This window comes from Oryza sativa, chromosome 10 (assembly GCF_034140825.1).
Source record: "Oryza sativa Japonica Group chromosome 10, ASM3414082v1".
Lineage (NCBI taxonomy): Eukaryota > Viridiplantae > Streptophyta > Magnoliopsida > Poales > Poaceae > Oryza > Oryza sativa.
Genome location: NC_089044.1, coordinates 811,552 through 828,900, shown reverse-complemented (window position 1 = coordinate 828,900; position 17,349 = coordinate 811,552). Strand labels below are relative to the sequence as shown.

At 41.4% G+C, this 17,349-nt stretch overlaps 3 protein-coding genes across 3 annotated transcripts; 1 reads left to right on the top strand and 2 right to left on the bottom strand.

The window, feature by feature from the left end:
* Positions 1 to 1,391: 1,391 nt before the first annotated feature.
* LOC107276375 (wall-associated receptor kinase 2) lies at positions 1,392 to 7,126 on the bottom strand. The gene is made up of 3 exons (XM_015758421.3): positions 6,192 to 7,126; positions 3,365 to 3,538; positions 1,392 to 2,647 (listed from the first exon to the last, which is right to left on the bottom strand). The coding sequence occupies exons 1-3, from the start codon at positions 7,117 to 7,119 to the stop codon at positions 1,485 to 1,487; spliced, it is 2,265 nt and encodes a 754-aa protein (XP_015613907.2). The 5' UTR covers positions 7,120 to 7,126; the 3' UTR covers positions 1,392 to 1,484.
* A 2,464-nt stretch (positions 7,127 to 9,590) lies between these two features.
* Positions 9,591 to 10,369, bottom strand: LOC4347972 (uncharacterized). Its single transcript, XM_015757759.3, has one exon. The coding sequence runs from the start codon at positions 10,210 to 10,212 to the stop codon at positions 9,739 to 9,741; it is 474 nt and encodes a 157-aa protein (XP_015613245.1). The 5' UTR covers positions 10,213 to 10,369; the 3' UTR covers positions 9,591 to 9,738.
* A 3,128-nt stretch (positions 10,370 to 13,497) lies between these two features.
* On the top strand, positions 13,498 to 17,331 carry LOC4347971 (protein NRT1/ PTR FAMILY 8.3). Its single transcript, XM_015757658.3, has 5 exons — positions 13,498 to 13,654; positions 14,486 to 14,588; positions 14,682 to 14,899; positions 14,983 to 15,518; positions 16,383 to 17,331. The coding sequence occupies exons 1-5, from the start codon at positions 13,607 to 13,609 to the stop codon at positions 17,206 to 17,208; spliced, it is 1,731 nt and encodes a 576-aa protein (XP_015613144.1). The 5' UTR covers positions 13,498 to 13,606; the 3' UTR covers positions 17,209 to 17,331.
* The last annotated feature ends 18 nt before the right edge of the window (positions 17,332 to 17,349 follow it).

Below are 17,349 nucleotides of genomic sequence, written 5' to 3'. Positions count from 1 at the left end.
TAAAAAATTTACATTTAAGTCCCTTAACGCCTTCTGGAAAGGGAATTTTTAGAAAACGATCTCCCAGAGGGCGTGAGGCATCTAGATTTGTAAATTTCGAAACGAAAATCTGTTTTGTAAATATTTTAATAAAAAAATGTAAAAATAGGAAAAAGAAGTTAAAAGATCAAGCCTGTAGGATCGTAAAGGGCATTTCCCACCCAAAAAGCCATTGAGGTGAGGGGCTCCCCGACTTATATCTTAGGTCCTTTACCCTTCTACAACCAATACCTTTGATTTTACAAAGCCTACCAGAATACCATAATAAACGTTCCCTCCGTTACATACATATGAGAAGTTATTTTAGGTTTGTTCTATGTCAAGGTTTCCTAACTTTAAGCGAGTTTATTGAAAAAAAAATACAACACTATGGATTTCAGTGAAATTAATTTGATTTTGTAATTCAATTCACTGGCACATAAAACATTTTGTGATGGCGATCCATAACTTATTTATATAGGCATTGTTTGAACCGCTTAATATTTGCATAGACGGATCCTAGAACCGCTTAATATTTCACATGCAACTCCCTTAAGGAACCAATTTGTAGTTTTTTATTTTTGTAGGCATAAAATAATCTGAAAAAATATGTACAAGTGCGTATATAGGATTTGATCCAGAACTCTTTCTTCTTGCTTAGCCTCTTACCATCTCACCTATGAAGCACTTCGTGAATGTGGATTGGATGCTATCTTTTAACTTCACCTCTCCAAAACTTGGCACATTATTATACTCTAAATGATATTAAATACAAAGGTTCTTAACTACAAACCTGTAAATCCCGTCGACTTCTACAACTATCATATCGATCATATTTTCAATTGAGGTAATTTGAAAAACTCAAAAAAAAAATCAAAATAGATCTGAGAGCATGTAAGAAATATTAACATCTCAAATGAAAAACGTTCAACTAAAATGTTGAAGATCTCTTCAAGAGATACAAATTTGGTTACAAAGTTTATCATCATTCAACTTCATATAAGTTATGATTTTTTTCACTTTAGTAGTGCCTCCATTTTCAGTGGCAGTTTTTTTTAAGAGATCCGCATATGAAAATTATTTCATAGGTAGCTCTCTAAGAAGTCTGCCAATAAAAATCATTTAAAGAGTGTTTTTTTCAAGAAGTCCGCTTATAAAAACTGTTTTTCTTGTCATTTATAGAAAGTCCATTTTAACTTCGATAGAGGTGAACCATTTTAACTTAGATTGAGGTGAAACATATATGCAGTAATAGATATACATAACACAGAACTGAGTTAAACACTACATATACAATAGTGATTAGACAATCTTGTGTTACACAGAAGTTGCTTCTCTGCTTTCAAATACAGAGAACATAAATGAGAGATAGATGCTTGAAATCAATCTATTTCAAATGAAAGTACATTGATTTATAAAACAGGTTACACATATATAACACAAGATAAATATATTGCTTATTAAACCTAATCTCTTCCAGTCGTCGATCTATAGGTTAGAGAGTTCTTTGTGGCTAGATTGGATAAAAGCTCTGCACTGCTACTTGAGCTGTTGTCATCAAAGCTCTTAGGGAGTTCATCTATACTATTCTCCTCAAAGAACTGTTGACGACTTATGTTGTAGTTTTCTTGTTTAAGCTTCCTAGATCTTCGCAGCATCATAAGTCGTGCCACTACCTCCTTCATATCAGGACGCTCGTCAATCTTTTCGTTTAAACATTCCATCGCTAACCTACCAATTTCTTCTAGGATTAAGACATCTTCCTCGATGGCAATATCCTTGTCGAACAATAACCTCCCACTATTTGCTTGATCATATGCCTCTTGGAACTCAATAATGAGGCTGCGGTTCTTGCCATATATTGTTTGCCTTCTGCTGATGAGCTCCAGCAATACAACTCCAAAACTAAACACATCACTTTTTTGTGTTAAGTGACCAGTCATATAGAACACTGGGTCTATGTACCCCATGCTTCCTGCCACAACCATGGTGAATTCTTTGTCTACAGTAAGAAGCTTGGATGTCCCAAAGTCGGAGATCTTTGCAACAAACTTGTCAGTTAGAAGTATGTTGGCGGGCTTAACATCACCATGCCGTATGGTATGACTTATGGACGAGTGCATGTATCTTAGACCTTCTGCAGATTCAATTGCAATGTCTAGGCGTAGATCTAGTGTGAGAGGGACTAGGTGACTGGCATCACTATGGAGAATGTCTTTTAGGCTACCATTAGCGGCAAACTCATATACCAACATTGGAACATCCATCTCCAAACAACAGCCCAATAGCTTGATAATGTTATTGTGCATCATTCGCGATTGTATGATAACTTCGTTTGTGAAATCCTCCTTTTGAGCTTCAGTTACCTCAATTGAAGTCGTCACTGCTACCAGGGTATTGTCTTTAAGTCTACCTTTGTAGACCTTACCAAAGCCTCCTTGACCAATAACTTCTGAATTGTTTTTTAGGATTTTCTTCATCTCATCTTTGGAGAAAATCACAATATTGTCCACATTCTGTAGTATTGAACCACCATTCTTTTTGAAATATTCGTTCATTTTTCTCCTTTGAAGCATCATTAGTGTGAAAAGAACAACAACAACCAGGAAGGAAAATCCCAAACTGACACCTAGAAGGATCACAAATTCATGTGAGCTAATATAATAAATTCATGATTTTGTATTACTCCCTCCATCCCAAACTATAAGGTACACTAACACAAAGACTAATAAATAATTTAATTACTCCCTTGGTTGGACCACCTCAATGCATGCAAGTAATGTGATTATTGGGGGGGGGGGGAGGGGAGATGGGTGTTGAGGGTAGAGGATTTAAAACAAAGTGAATTTAGAGGAGAAAGAGGTTCTAGTTAATATATGCATGTATACACGCCTTATATTACGAGATATGAAGAAATTGGGTTGTGCCTTATGGTTTGAGATGGAGGGAGTTGATTTTGTGACAATAGAAAGAGAGGCGAATTCTCACTTTCATGAACATAACTATCAACTATTGTTGTATTAATATTATATATGTACATTGGACATGTTATATTAGAATTATTTTAATCTATAACAACATAATAGCATCTGCATGCACTTTCCTACCCTAATTTTGGCTCCTTAAAACTAGAAATCCAAACTTCTTTTTTGAGAAGCTGGAAATCCAAACTTGAAACAAAGTAGTTGAGTGTACGCTGTGTACCTTCTTCTATTTTACACTAGGTACTAGGTGTTTAGTGATTGCACTCAACGTAAAGTCAAAGTATGCATGAAAATAAATCAGTGTAAAATTAATTCAATTTACTCAAAATAGTATACACGGAGGTACATAAATAGTCGCATACCAAGGGCAAGCTGTGCTGCAACTGGAAACTTTGGATTGCACTCCTGTTTCTTTGGACCACCACCACTTGGCTGGTAACCAGTATGACAGCTGCATTCGTAATCTCCTACAATGTTCTTGCAAACCCCATAGCAGGGGTACTTGTCCTTGTTGGATGGATCGCACTCGTTGATATCTGCATACATGGGTGCATATAAACTATTCATTGGCCGGTTCATTCGAAGTTAACCTTAGTTTAGAAGGAAGAAATATGAGGATGTTCAATAAATTCTCATGGGCATCCAGACAATTGTTTGGCAACATCAAGGAGAAAACGAACATTTTTTTGAAACAAAGAGAGAAGGTCGGCCTCATTTACTGATAAAGAAGAGATACACATCTATCAAGAAAGGGTTCATACTGAAACGTCGTCATACAAGCATCTCAAGATTGTTCTCCAAAGTTATAGTAAACACATAAAAACACCAAAAAAAGTTGGAAACAAGCATGTTTATTCAAAGAACCTGTTGATTAAGGAAGCTATGTAGCTTTCGTGGTTTTTAATGTAATGTCTTCATTTTAATGCACAACTGGCACTACTACAAAAATGGGTATCGATGATGGATCATCTGTGATGAGTTAAACAGATTTGTTTTCAATAATGTCATCTCTGATGGGTCAAATAGTGACCCTTTTAAGATATGGTCATAGGGGTCAACCCGTTGTACATGTAGCATTATTTGTAATTGATGGTAACTACGAACCGTCACAAACACATTTGTGACACAAGGCAACATGTGAACCATCATAGATGATAAGATACATATGTGACGATGGATGGTACGTAATGTATGACCACCTATGCCCATCCCCGAGTCTATCTCGCATGGTCTCTCTCTCTCTATATATCTCTCTTCCTCTCGCATGGTCTCTCTCTTTTCTCATTCTGAGCAGTCCACCACTCTTCCTCTACCACTGCCCACCACTCTTTCCTTACCAGATCCATTGGTGCCTATCTCATTTAGCTCCACCTATGCCTTGGGAGAAGGGATTAGGGTTTAGGGAGGAGGGGAGGCCATCCGTTGTCCTCAAGGTCTTAGCCACCCAAGAACTCACCGACCTCATTGCCATGTCACTCCAATCTAATGCCAAAGGCCAGATATGTGCTTTGTAGACATCGAGGTTGGCGCCACCTAAGAGATTTCTTTTCTCATCACTGAGCCAACCTAGCAAAGACTCACCTTCGCTGGCTCTTCTCCATTCCACCTTGAGAACTGGCAATCCCCTTGACCAAGCTCACCATGTCCCTCCGCACTAGCATTGCCATCTATTAATTATCGATTCTTCTTGGCCTCTGCGCCAACGCCCTCAACTCCATCGCCTCATGGAGCAACCCCCGAGCTCGAGGCGGTGGGGTTCGGCATCCCTCGACCTTGGGGAGACCCGTTTTGGATTCCCCAATCCCAGGGGCACCTAATCTGATTGCTTTAAAGGTCATGGTGGGTGCGACTGGTCTGCCCTTTCCTTATGGTGCAATGGCATGAGGTCCCGGTTCTAATGCACAGTGGCGACAATCAACCTTCGTGCCAATGGCAATGGGCTTCTGAGGGGATGTCAATGGTGATGGATCTGGTTAGTCAATCCTCTTCATCGAGGTCCCGGTTATAACGCACGATGGCAATAATAGCAACATTCGTGTCGATGGTGATGGAACTCCGAGGGGCATGACAACGGTGAGGGACCTGGTTAGTCAACCATCTTCATCGAGGTTCCGGTTCCAATGCATGTCATTGACAATAGAAGGTGGGCTTTCTGAGGGCCATGACAATGGTGACAGATCTGATTAGTCAACCATCTTCCCTCTTCTCAAGCTTCCTTGGTGTTGCCCTGCTCTCCTTCGATGCATAATCTCTATTTTGCTCCTCTATGTGGATAGCGACAGCCTGCCTTGACATATTGTCTCCCTGGAGCAGCTAATAGCTACGAGTAGTCAGGCATATTGACAGCACTGGCGAGCTGACCTACGGGCACAATTTTAGTTGTATTTTCAGCACATTTTTTGTTGTATTTTTCTTTATCTTAGCACATTTTTTGGTTGCATTTTCCTTTATCTTGGCTGCGCGATCAGTTATGGGTCACCATTTATTATTATTATTATTATTTTTGTTGGTAACCCATTATAGATGGGGTCACCATGGTGAACCATTCAAGTGTTTATCGCGTGCACATGCGAGACGAGCGAAAGCACGTGTTTCACTAGCTATCTTCACCACATATTACTAAAGTGGCTAGGAGAGCGCACACTCACCCTCTTTTAAGAAGTTATCCATCTTCTAGAATTAGCAAGACGATGGTACTAAATATTTACATATATACTACATCCATTTTTTTTTTTTGAAATGGGTCTTAATGATTTCCCTAACAATTATTGTCTATATGGGCCTTAGCCCACATGCCAATTTCCATATGTAGATGATCCACGTCATCTCTGACCGTTAATATATTATGTTAGGTGGGTCGGTGCACTGACATAAGTAGGGGTTATGTGGTAGTGCGTTTTCATTGGCTTAATATCGATGTAAATTGTTATTTATATATTTCCTTCGTTTCATAATGTAAGACTTTCTAGCATTGCCAACATTAATATAGATGTTAATAAATCTAAACATATATGTGCATATAGATTCATTAACATCTATATGAATGTGGACAATGCTAGAAAGTCTTACAATATGAAACAGAGGGAGTAACTTTTTCTCTCCAATCTTAATAAGATTTAGTTGGGCTCTGGCCCAACCTGACTAAAAAAAATGTTGTAGAGAATTAAATGCATGAGCAAACATTCTTACCCTGGCATCCATCGTTGTCGTAGGGATTACCCTCGTAACCATTGCTGCAATTGCAGTAGTATCCCGGGCCATTGGTGGAGTTGACGCACTCGCTGTTGGCGCTCACACAGGCATACCCGGCCGGCTTCTTCTTCTCCACCTCCGGCGCCGGGCAGGACGCCACGGAGGAGTCGTTGCCGCGGCGGTCACGGATGGCCCAGTCTAGCCACACCGGCATCCTCCGGTTCAACTCCATTTTGAGATCCGACCTCCGGAATCGGTACTCCTCCTTGTCGACGAGGAAGGCATAGTCGCAGGGGCTGAAGTCCACCTGTTCGCCGCGCGGCCATTGCTCGAAGTAGACGACGTTGTCGGTGAGCTCCGGCGGGATGTCGACGTGGCAGCAGCCGACGCCGGCGCACTTGCCGTCCATGGCGCTCCGCGAGTCGCTGCAGTAGGTGACACAGCCGGCGTAGTAGAGGTTGCGGTAGAGGCCTTTGCCACCGCTGTCCCCGTGCTGGTTCCACGCCACGGTGTTGCAGCCGATGACGACGAACATGTTGCGCTCGTCGGAGATGCGGTACACGCCCTCGTTGTTGAGCTCCACGTCGCCGTCGAACTGCCTGGTGACGTTGCCGCCGGAGTTGTAGCACGTGTACGCCACCGGCAGCATCACCTTCACCTCCGGCCGCGGGAACACCGTCAGCTTCTGGACCTGGATGGCATGGCGGCGGGCGGCGGCGAGGGTGGGCACTAGGACACCGGTGCTGTTGGTGGTGTTGCAGGCGATGTCGAAGCCGTCCCCGCGGGAGCAGTTGGGGCCGATGCCGAATGGATAAGGGATATCGACGTCGCCGCACCTATCCGGGCAGCCGGTGATTCCGTCGGCGGCGAAAGCGAAACGGAGAAGAAGCAGCAGGCCGCCGGCGGCAATTAGCCAGAACGCCATTCAACTTCTGTGCAACAGCTACCTCTTCCCGCGCATATTTATATTTCAATTGGATCGACGACGATATGATCCAGTCAAGGAATATATATATATATATGGAGAGCAGAAATCAACGATCTGTCACTTGCTACTAAAATAACTCCATTTCTAGAATTTAGTTCGTCTACCCTTTGTACTAAGATAAATTTATTATTTCCATACTCTTTACCAATCCACCCAATAATACTGCTTTGGTACTGATGAATGACTCTTTAATCTTTTTTCCACTATATTTGTTTTGAGCGTCCAACACTAAGATAAATTTATTTTTGGCACGGAGGAAATATGAATTTAATTTTGCTTACATAGTGATAAGAGTAAGCGGCCAATATATATAATCAAGGAAAATTAATGCAGATATAATATATTGGTACTTTTTCCTATGTCCATTATAATTGGTTTTCGTCTCTTATAGTTTGTATAGTTTGTGTTAGAGGACGTACTCGTAGATATATGAGTATGGTGTTGCGTGTAATAAAAAAAGAGAGAGAGAGACTGAAAATACCTTGTATAGTGTGTGGAGCACCTAGCATATATATTGCACCTGGTTAAATCTTTGAACTTATGCGTTTTACATAACACTCCCCGCTTTTTAGATCATAAGTCGTTTTGACTTTGGTCAAAATCAAACTGCTCCAAGTTTATATAAAAAAATAGTTATATTTTCAACCCAAGATAAATATAATACGAAAATATATTCAATTATTGATTTAATAAAACTAGTGTGGTGTTGTAAATATATATAACTAGATTTGTCTATAAAGTTAGTCAAATATGAAGTAGTTTGACTTTATACCAAAGTCAAAATGGCTTATAATATGAAACAGAGGGAGTAGTTGTAAACCCACTCTTTGCTTCAACTGAGTTAAACTTCAGCCACTTAGTTCTTGGATCAAAGTCCAAGTAAAGTATAACAAAATAAAAGAAAGGGAGACAAAAAGATGACAAAAACCAACACACCAACACCAATCACAAGAAATGAACATCTAATTCAAAGTTCAAGTCTATTGCTAAATCGTTATACAAAGTTGGTGAAAATCTGCATGACAATTAACTCTAAATTTCTACATTCGGTGTGCATGGCTTCCTTGTCCTCTTCACATCTTTGTAGCTTGATCCAGAATCGAAGCCAATATATTGATCTGAATAATACCTACATATACCATTTTGTTGGAGTTATGTTAAAAGCCATGTCATTTCTATTAAGCCATTAAGCCTAACATAATGCAAATGCACCAATTAAAATATATTTCTTGGTTTTTGACTTCATGCCAACAGGCCGGTTCCCAAAATGTGAGAGACATTACAGGGACTTCGCAAACCAAAGGAAATGAAGACTGCTCTGCATAGAAATTTAGCAAAATGACATTTAAAGAATAGATGTTAGATAGTTTCATTATACATAAAAAACAACAGTTTGTACTACCATTCCGATTTCTTTTTGCTAAATTATCTTTAGTCAACACAACTCCTTTGATTAAATAGCAAATAAAAATCTTCACTTTTATAGGCATCTTTAATTTTCATAACACCTTATTCCTATCCACTTTCCCATTACACCTGTCACTACTTGGCAATACAATAATACAATTAGTATTACTAATTTTGCTTACGTAGTGATAATTAAGAGGCAGTACTGGCCAGTACGATATATCGAGCAAAATGTGGATATGATTAGATTGGTACCCGTTTCTTGTGTACATGCATATTGTCCATTAATTAATATATCAAAGAGAGAAATTGGAGTACCTTTTATAGTTTAAATTTGTGTGGACAAACCTAGCTAGCACTAGCAGATTGCACCATCCTCAAATCGTCAAACTCAAACGTTGAACTTCTTGTATCCTTAGCCAGCACAACATTCACACGTACTGATCCATTTTCTTATAGTGTGCCCTGCCTGCTTAGCAACATTATACTCCCTCCGTTTCGTTTTATTTGACACCGTTGACTTTTTAGCACATGTTTGACCGCTCGTCTTATTCAAAAAAATTAAATAATTATTAATTCTTTTCCTATCATTTGATTCGTTATTAAATATACTTTTATGCATACGTATAGTTTTACATATTTCACAAAAGTTTTTGAATAAGACGAACGGTCAAACATGTGATAAAAAGTCAACGGCGTCAAATAAAACGAAACGGAGGGAGTATTAACATAGCATGTATCATCCATCGATCATACACTACTTAAAAAAAGGTTTTTCCTGCCGGCCAAAACATGTTTTCGCTGACGGCTGGCTGTGCCGCCAGTGTCGCCAGTGAAAATAAGTCATTTGTGCTGGCGGACAGCCGACCGCCAGAAAAAATCAGTTATCGCTGGCGGCAAAGTTAAGTCGGCCGCCAGCGAAAATCGGCCAAGCTAAGATAGCCACCAGCAAAAGTCAGTTTTTGCTGGCGGCAGAGTTAAGAGACCTGACAGCGAATATATTTTTGGAGCAAATTTTTTTTTTTTGAAAATTTGGATCCATAACAACCTGCAGAAAATCACAAATTCGAAATTATTGTCCCCAAATCCTAAATCATTGTCCCAAATCCCCAATCACAGTTCACATTTAGCTGCAGAAGTAAATCACAGTCACAATCCCAAAACAACAACAGGTTGCCATCGGTGAGGGAGCCAAGTTGCCGTCGTCGAGCTCCCGCTCAAGGCAGCCCAGGGCCGCCGTCGTGGTCGCCGCGCGGTCGCTGTTGTCGCTGCCCGCCGAAGCCCGCCCGCGAGACCACCGCCGCCGCCATCGTCGCCACCCGCCGAAGCCCACGCCCGAGCCGAAGCGCGTGCACGCGACCACCACCGCCTGCCGAAGCCCGCACCCTCACCACGTTGAATCCGTCGTCCGCGCCACTCCCGCCGCCCGAGCACTTCCCGCTGCTGTCTGGCGGACAGATCCGACGCCCGCGCCTCTCCCGCGACCGGATTTGCCGCCTGCGGCCCTCTGGCGGCCGGATTTGCCGCCGGCGCCTCTCTCGCGCCGGTCGATGCGGCAGCTCGACGAGGAGGAAGGAGGAAGGAGACTCGCCAGATCTGGAGGGCAAGGGGAGGCCGCACCATCCACGGTCAGCTCCGCGCCCCGTGCACCATGTGCGTATCGCTGGCGTCGCCGTCGCAGGCTGCCGGCTGCCGAGAGGAGGGGGAGAGGCGTGGGTGTGGGAATGGGGAAGAGGCGCGGGCGTGGAGGAGGAGGAGGCACGGTGCAGTGCTGAGACTTGAGAGAGAGAGAGAGAGAAAATATCGATGGGGACGCGTTTATATTATCATGTGGCTAACTTTCCTGGCGGTCCTCTTTAGCAGCAGCAAGCGAAAATAACTTTATTTTTACAATCGGACCTCTTAACTAAACGCTAGTGAAGATTCTCCATTTTTGTTGGCGGTGGTTTAAGTGGTTCGCCAGTGAAAATAAAGATATCTCGCTGGCGGCCCGTCTAACGCTGCCGTCAGTGAAGATCCATTTTCACTGGCGATAAGTGCCCCTCACCCCCCTCATTATGTACTTGTTGGCGGTTTTCGTATTTTTTCCGCCAGCGAAAATCATAGGGCAACGCCATGAAAAATCTTTTTTCTAGTAGTGATACAACAGATCAACTTCAAAATTAATTTATTCAAAATGAAGAATATATAATAAACAAATTCGGTGATGCATCGTGAATTCGTGATAGTACTATTTATTTCAAATTTGTGTTTTTGGTTATATGATGTGTAGATTGAAATTAATGTTATTACGTGTTTGTGGAGACATTGTAATGTATGCTATTTTTTTTTAAAAAAAAAATCGTCACCACCATTGGATGACGTATGGCATATTTGGCAATGTAAATATATGCGCAACAGCTGCAATTCCACACAACTGTTGCTGACGGCAGTGGTATACGTACTACGTACGTCCTTTATGATTGGCACAAATTGCATGAAAACTATTGGTAAATATGCCAAAATTTCAATGTACGGTTGTGCCGTCCCAATCATATCGAAAATATCAGAACAGAATGCACGACCCGGCCGAACTTGTGGTGCATAGTTTGTGACGTCAACCTTCGAGTGTAATGAAATAATCTCCGACATCAATGTTGTACAGTGGTTGAAACATATATTGTCGGTCAGTCATCAAAACTAAAGCACACGAGATGAATCTGATATCTTGGATGTGTATCATATGTTGCAACGTTGACCTAAGAGCATGTCTAATAGGCCAACCTAGCTGGACTGGCGATAGCGTTGGGAATGGTAGAGAGAGACCACGAGTCGACGATAGAATTATCACCGGCTGTAGCACGCGGTGCAATGAAGAAAGAGAAATAAGCCTGATGGAGATTGGTTCGTGCTTGGAACAATAGTAAATAATGTAGTAATTAGTAGGACCCATATCAATTAAAATATATATTAGCTGTTACCACAAATGATAGTAATAAAGACCATTGTTATATGAGCAGCCTATAGTAACGGGCTATAGACGATGTGGTTGTTTTATAGCTAGCAAATTGACGATATTATTAAACCTGCTCTAACTAAGGTTAATTTTGTTCCGTTAATCCCTAAAGGAAGGTCTAGAAAAGGATTAAAGGTAATTAAGACATTTGTTCGATTAAAATCCTACCAACAAAAGGATTAAGGAGAATTTGGAAGATAATAACTACACACCTTTTAAGAGCAAAGATAAATAATAGAGCTCAGTTCCTGCTATTAGCCCATCTTAAAGCCAACATATATAATAGATTAGCTACAAGGTTGGCTACGATTTTCTTCTCCTCTCTTTATCTCACTTATACATTTAATGTATTTGTCTGGAAGTTTGTGTTAAGCTAGCTCTTACATGAGAGTCAACACCCTTGATATTTGTGTTATCTCTCTACTCCACGTAAGATTATAGTAGACTTATAGCTCACTATTATACTTGCTCTAAGGTGTGGCATTAATTCCCCTTAATCCCTTCCAATCGCTTTCTCTTTGAAACTAACCGAATAAGATTAAAAAAGTAATAATTTCACATTACAACAAGCATGAAATAAAATCCCCTTCAATATGCCTAAGTTTGCGAATAACCGAGCGAGACTTAAGCGAGCGTTCTTCAAAATAACTACATCATTGCATATGCAGAGTTATGAACCAAGAATAATTAACTATTTGCCACTCTTACGAGTAGTTCTAAATAATTTGTCACTAGACCCACATCCACATGTTATAAACACATAGGGACCCACATATGAGGGCCCATATATCATAAACAACGAGTGGCAAATCATTAATTGGCAGATCTTAACAGTGACAAATAATTAAATGTCCCGATGAACCAAAGATATATGTCTACTACGGGCCTCACCTAAGCTTAAGCCGTCTTCTACTTGTGACTGAGAGAGCAATTCATTCGGTTTGAAAAGTTAAGGACACCAAGTGTCCGATATCAAAATTATGGAGTAAGATCGGAGTATCGCAATAGCTTTTGTTTTTTTATAGAAGACTATTGCAATAATTAAAAGGAGTAAATTGGACTTCACCTGAAATGGACGACAAAGTAAGAACATAATAGGAGGATATGGTATTTAGCAGCCCACTTCCGATTGGACTGTTCTGTACTCTGTCCACATGGACAGCCGTGTTTGTGGTATGCAGGTCTAAGGGCTAAGGCCCATGGATAACGGGCCAAAATTTCCGAACACACCACGGGCAAAAATTTTCAACCACATATTCGACGTTGGCAGGAAGAACGTAAAAACGAGATAAATAAAAGAGAGCATTCACCAGGGATACTATCTTTTTGGCCATGGGTTCCACAGTTACACCTGCATCAGCATGTCGGCGCAGGCTCTAAATATCATGGCAATTTTAGTCTATGGTTGCTCACATTTTCTGTTAAATTTTATCAAAAGTACTGAAATACTCTCTCGATCCCAAATGCAACGTAGTACATATATGATATATTCTAAGACTGAATCTGAACCGTTGACTACCTAGATTCGTAGTTTTAGAATATATCGTATTTGTACTATTTTACATTTATATTAGAATGGAGGAAGTAAATCTTTATTTACTACCTCCGTGATTTTGATTCTGCCCATGCAGTTACATGTCAAAATCACAGAGCTAATATGAAGAAGCTCGGTAGTACAGGCCGTACCTAAGAGGGCACTAATACTGCTATCCAGTATCCACTCCTGTGGGGCACTAAGTGTTTTCATAATATTTTTTAAAAATCTTCAATACATCAATAAGGTGTCTAGTTATCAGCATTCGAAGGACAATTTGTGTGGTACAAAAGTTTGAAGAAAAGGACATATAGCTTCAATGGATTCTTTATGTCCCCAAAGTCTCAAATGTGTCACTAGGAAGAGTGAGCGATTTGTGTAGGGACGCTTGACAACAAACTGGTTGTCTTTAAGTTGAGTGCCCATTCCCGTTGCTTAAACCTCCTCTCGTTCTCACCTTTTTGTGCTCCATCTCTTAGCCTGCAGCCATGGCCGCCATAGAAGAGGAGAGGCCTCTGCTTCCTCTCCAATCTCAGGTATTCTCTTCTCTTATCTTCTTCTATCAAGATATACAATGCTTCGGTTTGATAGTTGCCTCAGCTGAGAACTTGGGACAGAAGAGAATTTCTCCATCAGTTGTATCATTTCTCCTTTGGAATTTACCTTCAGTTATAACATCTGACGACCTGCAGGTCTTAAATCAATTTCAAAAGAGAAATTCAGCAATTTGGCTATCTTATATGTTTTTATTGGACAATAATTGGGATATTTCTGAATATCCAGAAGGATAAAAAGAATTAATAGTGCGCAGTACACATATAGGACCCCATGTTTGATTACACACAGAAAATGAGAGATATACCAGGTATCCATATTTCCTAAAGGAGTGCATCAACAATATTATGAGTTCTGAGTGAAAAATAAGAAGCAAGAATATGGTCTCCTATTCTCAAGTTGTCTGAAAAGATTTTGCAGCTTTCTTTTTTTCCTGAGCCAGCTTTGCTGGTTTTATATTAAACGGGGAGGAAACTGTACAGCATCACCGAAAACGGTGAGAAACAGAGAAGGAGCAAAAGAAAAAAAAACAGAGGAGACGACGGACAGACAAGAGGGAGCAGAGAAAAAAGCAGACCTACAAGTATCGCAGGAAGGCTACAGCATTAATCTCGCTAAATCTTTTGCCCCAGATCCTATCCATGTGTTGGATTTCATCCATATCTTCGTCACCTAGTGTGGCATTGCGAGTTTTTTGAAAACTCGCCGGTTTCGTTCACACCAAATCTCCCAAACTTATCAGCATGTAAAGGGAGCACTTTGATTTTGCAGCTTTCAATTGAAAACTCAAGGATTTCTGTATTCTAATGCAGGATGTAGGTTCAGAATACACAAGGGATGGTTCAGTTGACATCAACAAGGAGCCAGCCCTGAAGCACAGCACAGGGAACTGGAGGGCGTGCTTCTTGATTTTAGGTACTAGAGAGCAACTGATGCAACAAATAAACATCATTTTCAAACTGTTTGTCTTCTTCTGTTGTGATTTGTGAATGTTTTTATGCATACCAGGTGTTGAATTTTGTGAAAACATGACCTACTTTGTAATCTCGAGGAATCTAGTCACATTCCTCACCACTGTGCTCCACGAAAGCAAGGTCGATGCTGCCAGAAATGTCTCTGCCTGGGTTGGAGCTTGCTTCCTCACACCGGTTGTTGGTGCCTTTCTGGCAGACACTTATTGGGGCAGATACTGGACAATTGTTGTTTTCCTCCCGGTGTACATCACTGTAAGCGCAAATGCAGCTCACAGATATGGTCTGCACTATCAGCTAGTACCTTCTGCAGACTCTGAATATTTCCATTTTGTCAGGGAATGCTCATCGTGACAGTTTCAGCATCACTTCCAATGTTCTTGACATCTTCTGAACATGGCAATGTTCATCGTTCCGTAGTGTATCTAGGGCTCTATCTTGCTGCCCTTGGGAGTGGTGCAATGAAACCATGCACTTCATCCTTTGGGGCCGACCAGTTTGATAGCACTGATCTGGAGGAGTTACCGAAGAAGGCCTCCTTCTTCAGTTGGTCCTTCTACATGACTACTGTCAGCACCTTGCTGTCAAGCACAGTGCTTGTTTGGTTGCAAGACAATGTTGGATGGGGGGTGGGTTGCGCAATCCCGACTGTGTTCATGATCATCAGTTTCCCTGTATTCATTGCCGGCTCAAGAGTTTACAGGTTTAGGAACCTGGGATTTAGCCCCCTCAAGAGCCTCTGTCAGGTGATTGTTGCAGCTGTTAGGAAGTGCCATCTGCAATTGCCAGAAAATAAGTCACTTTTATATGAGCCATCCAATTCATCTTCAACAACTGAAGCAAGTCATAAAATTCAGCCCACCAATCAATTCAGGTACTTCAATTAACCCCCCCCCCCCACCCCAAAAAAAAAAAAAAAAAAAAAAACTGTACGTAAGACTTGACATCTGAGGAACAGTTACCATGTTTTGAGCTTATGAAATATTGCAAGTATGGTCAGAGGGTGACAAACAACAAATTTGCTCCTGAATCATCTTAGGAAATATTGAAATAAATATGTCGGTAGAATATGCCACTTGAAAATTGCAAAGTTGGAACAGAAATTACCACTTATAAGTTGGGAAACTGTTTTAAACATAGTTATTGAAACCGAACCGGTAATTGAACCGGTGAGGCTCTTGGTTTGATGGTTCATTGTGGTTAACCCGGTTCAATAGTTAGTAAATATATTACTTATTCCTTTCTAACACAACAAGGATGCTAGCCCAGTGGTTGCTAAATCTCCTCCCTCGCACGTGGTCCTGTGTTCGAATCCCCCCAAAAGCATATTTTACCTTCATTTTCCCCCCACCGCTCCCTTGCATACACATGCTGCCTGAGGCCGGTTCAGCAACGGTTTTCTCTCCGGTTCCATAGCGGTTTTTCATAAAAACCGGCCGGCCTAACCGGTTTATACCGGCTTGATTGCATATCCGGTCTTTTAACTGGAGGCTCTGGTTCCGGTTTTTTCCGGTCTGGTCTTAATAACTATGGTTTTAAACACTCGGGTGGACGTCCACCCGTTTCTTGCATGCCACCTAAATGGTTATGAAAAATTTTCAAAAAAATTAACATGATAGGTTAATATGTAATATATCACTTCACAAACATGTAAGTTCAAATTTTTTTGGAATTTTTTCATAACCATTTTAGAATCCATCCTCCTTATAAGTTATAACCATGTTCTTGTGTTCTTCAGGTTCCTTGACAAGGCAGCCATTGTACTGCCCCCATCAGACGAAACGTGCATCAAGCCCATGAGCTCATGGTCGCTCTGCACAGTGACACAAGTTGAGGAGCTGAAGATGCTGCTGCGGATGTTCCCCACCTGGGCATCTTTCGTGATCTTTTTCGCGGTCAATGGGCAGATGTCCTCAACGTTCATTGAGCAGGGAATGGCCATGGACAACCATGTTGGTTCATTTGCAATCCCACCTGCATCCCTCACCATCATCGCCGTGCTCAGCGTCCTTGTCTTGGTTCCTGTGTATGAGATCATATCAGTGCCACTGGTGAAGCATTTCACCGGACAGGACAAAGGCTTCTCACATGCGCAGCGCATCGGAATCGGCCTTTCACTGTCCATGATCATGATGGTGTACGCAGCATTGCTCGAGATGAAGCGGCTGGCAATCGTGCAATCAAGTGGCTTAGCAGACCACAATGTAGCTGCTCCAATGAGTATCCTGTGGCAGACACCAGCATACTTTCTGCAAGGGGTTTCAGAGATTTTCAGCTGCATCGGTATGTCACAGTTCTTCTATGACCAGGCGCCAGACAGCATGAAGAGCGTTTGCGCAGCGCTTGGGCAGCTCGCAATCGCTTCAGGAGCTTACTTCAACACGTTCGTGCTTGGCGCTGTCGCAGTGATCACGACGAGCAGTGGAGCACCTGGGTGGATTCCGGATAATCTGAATGAGGGCCATCTGGACTATTTCTTCTGGATGATGGCCACCCTTAGCTTACTTAATCTTGCCATGTTTGTGTATTCTTCCACGAGGCACAGAGAGAACACAGCTTCATGACCAGATTTATACATAAGACATGAAGCACCAACGAAATCTAGAGGGTTATCATAACATCAACGAGTTATACAAGAGAGATACAATTATCATTTTAATGAATTGGCCTATAAAATCTAGAGGGAATCTCATCAGTGTTGAAGA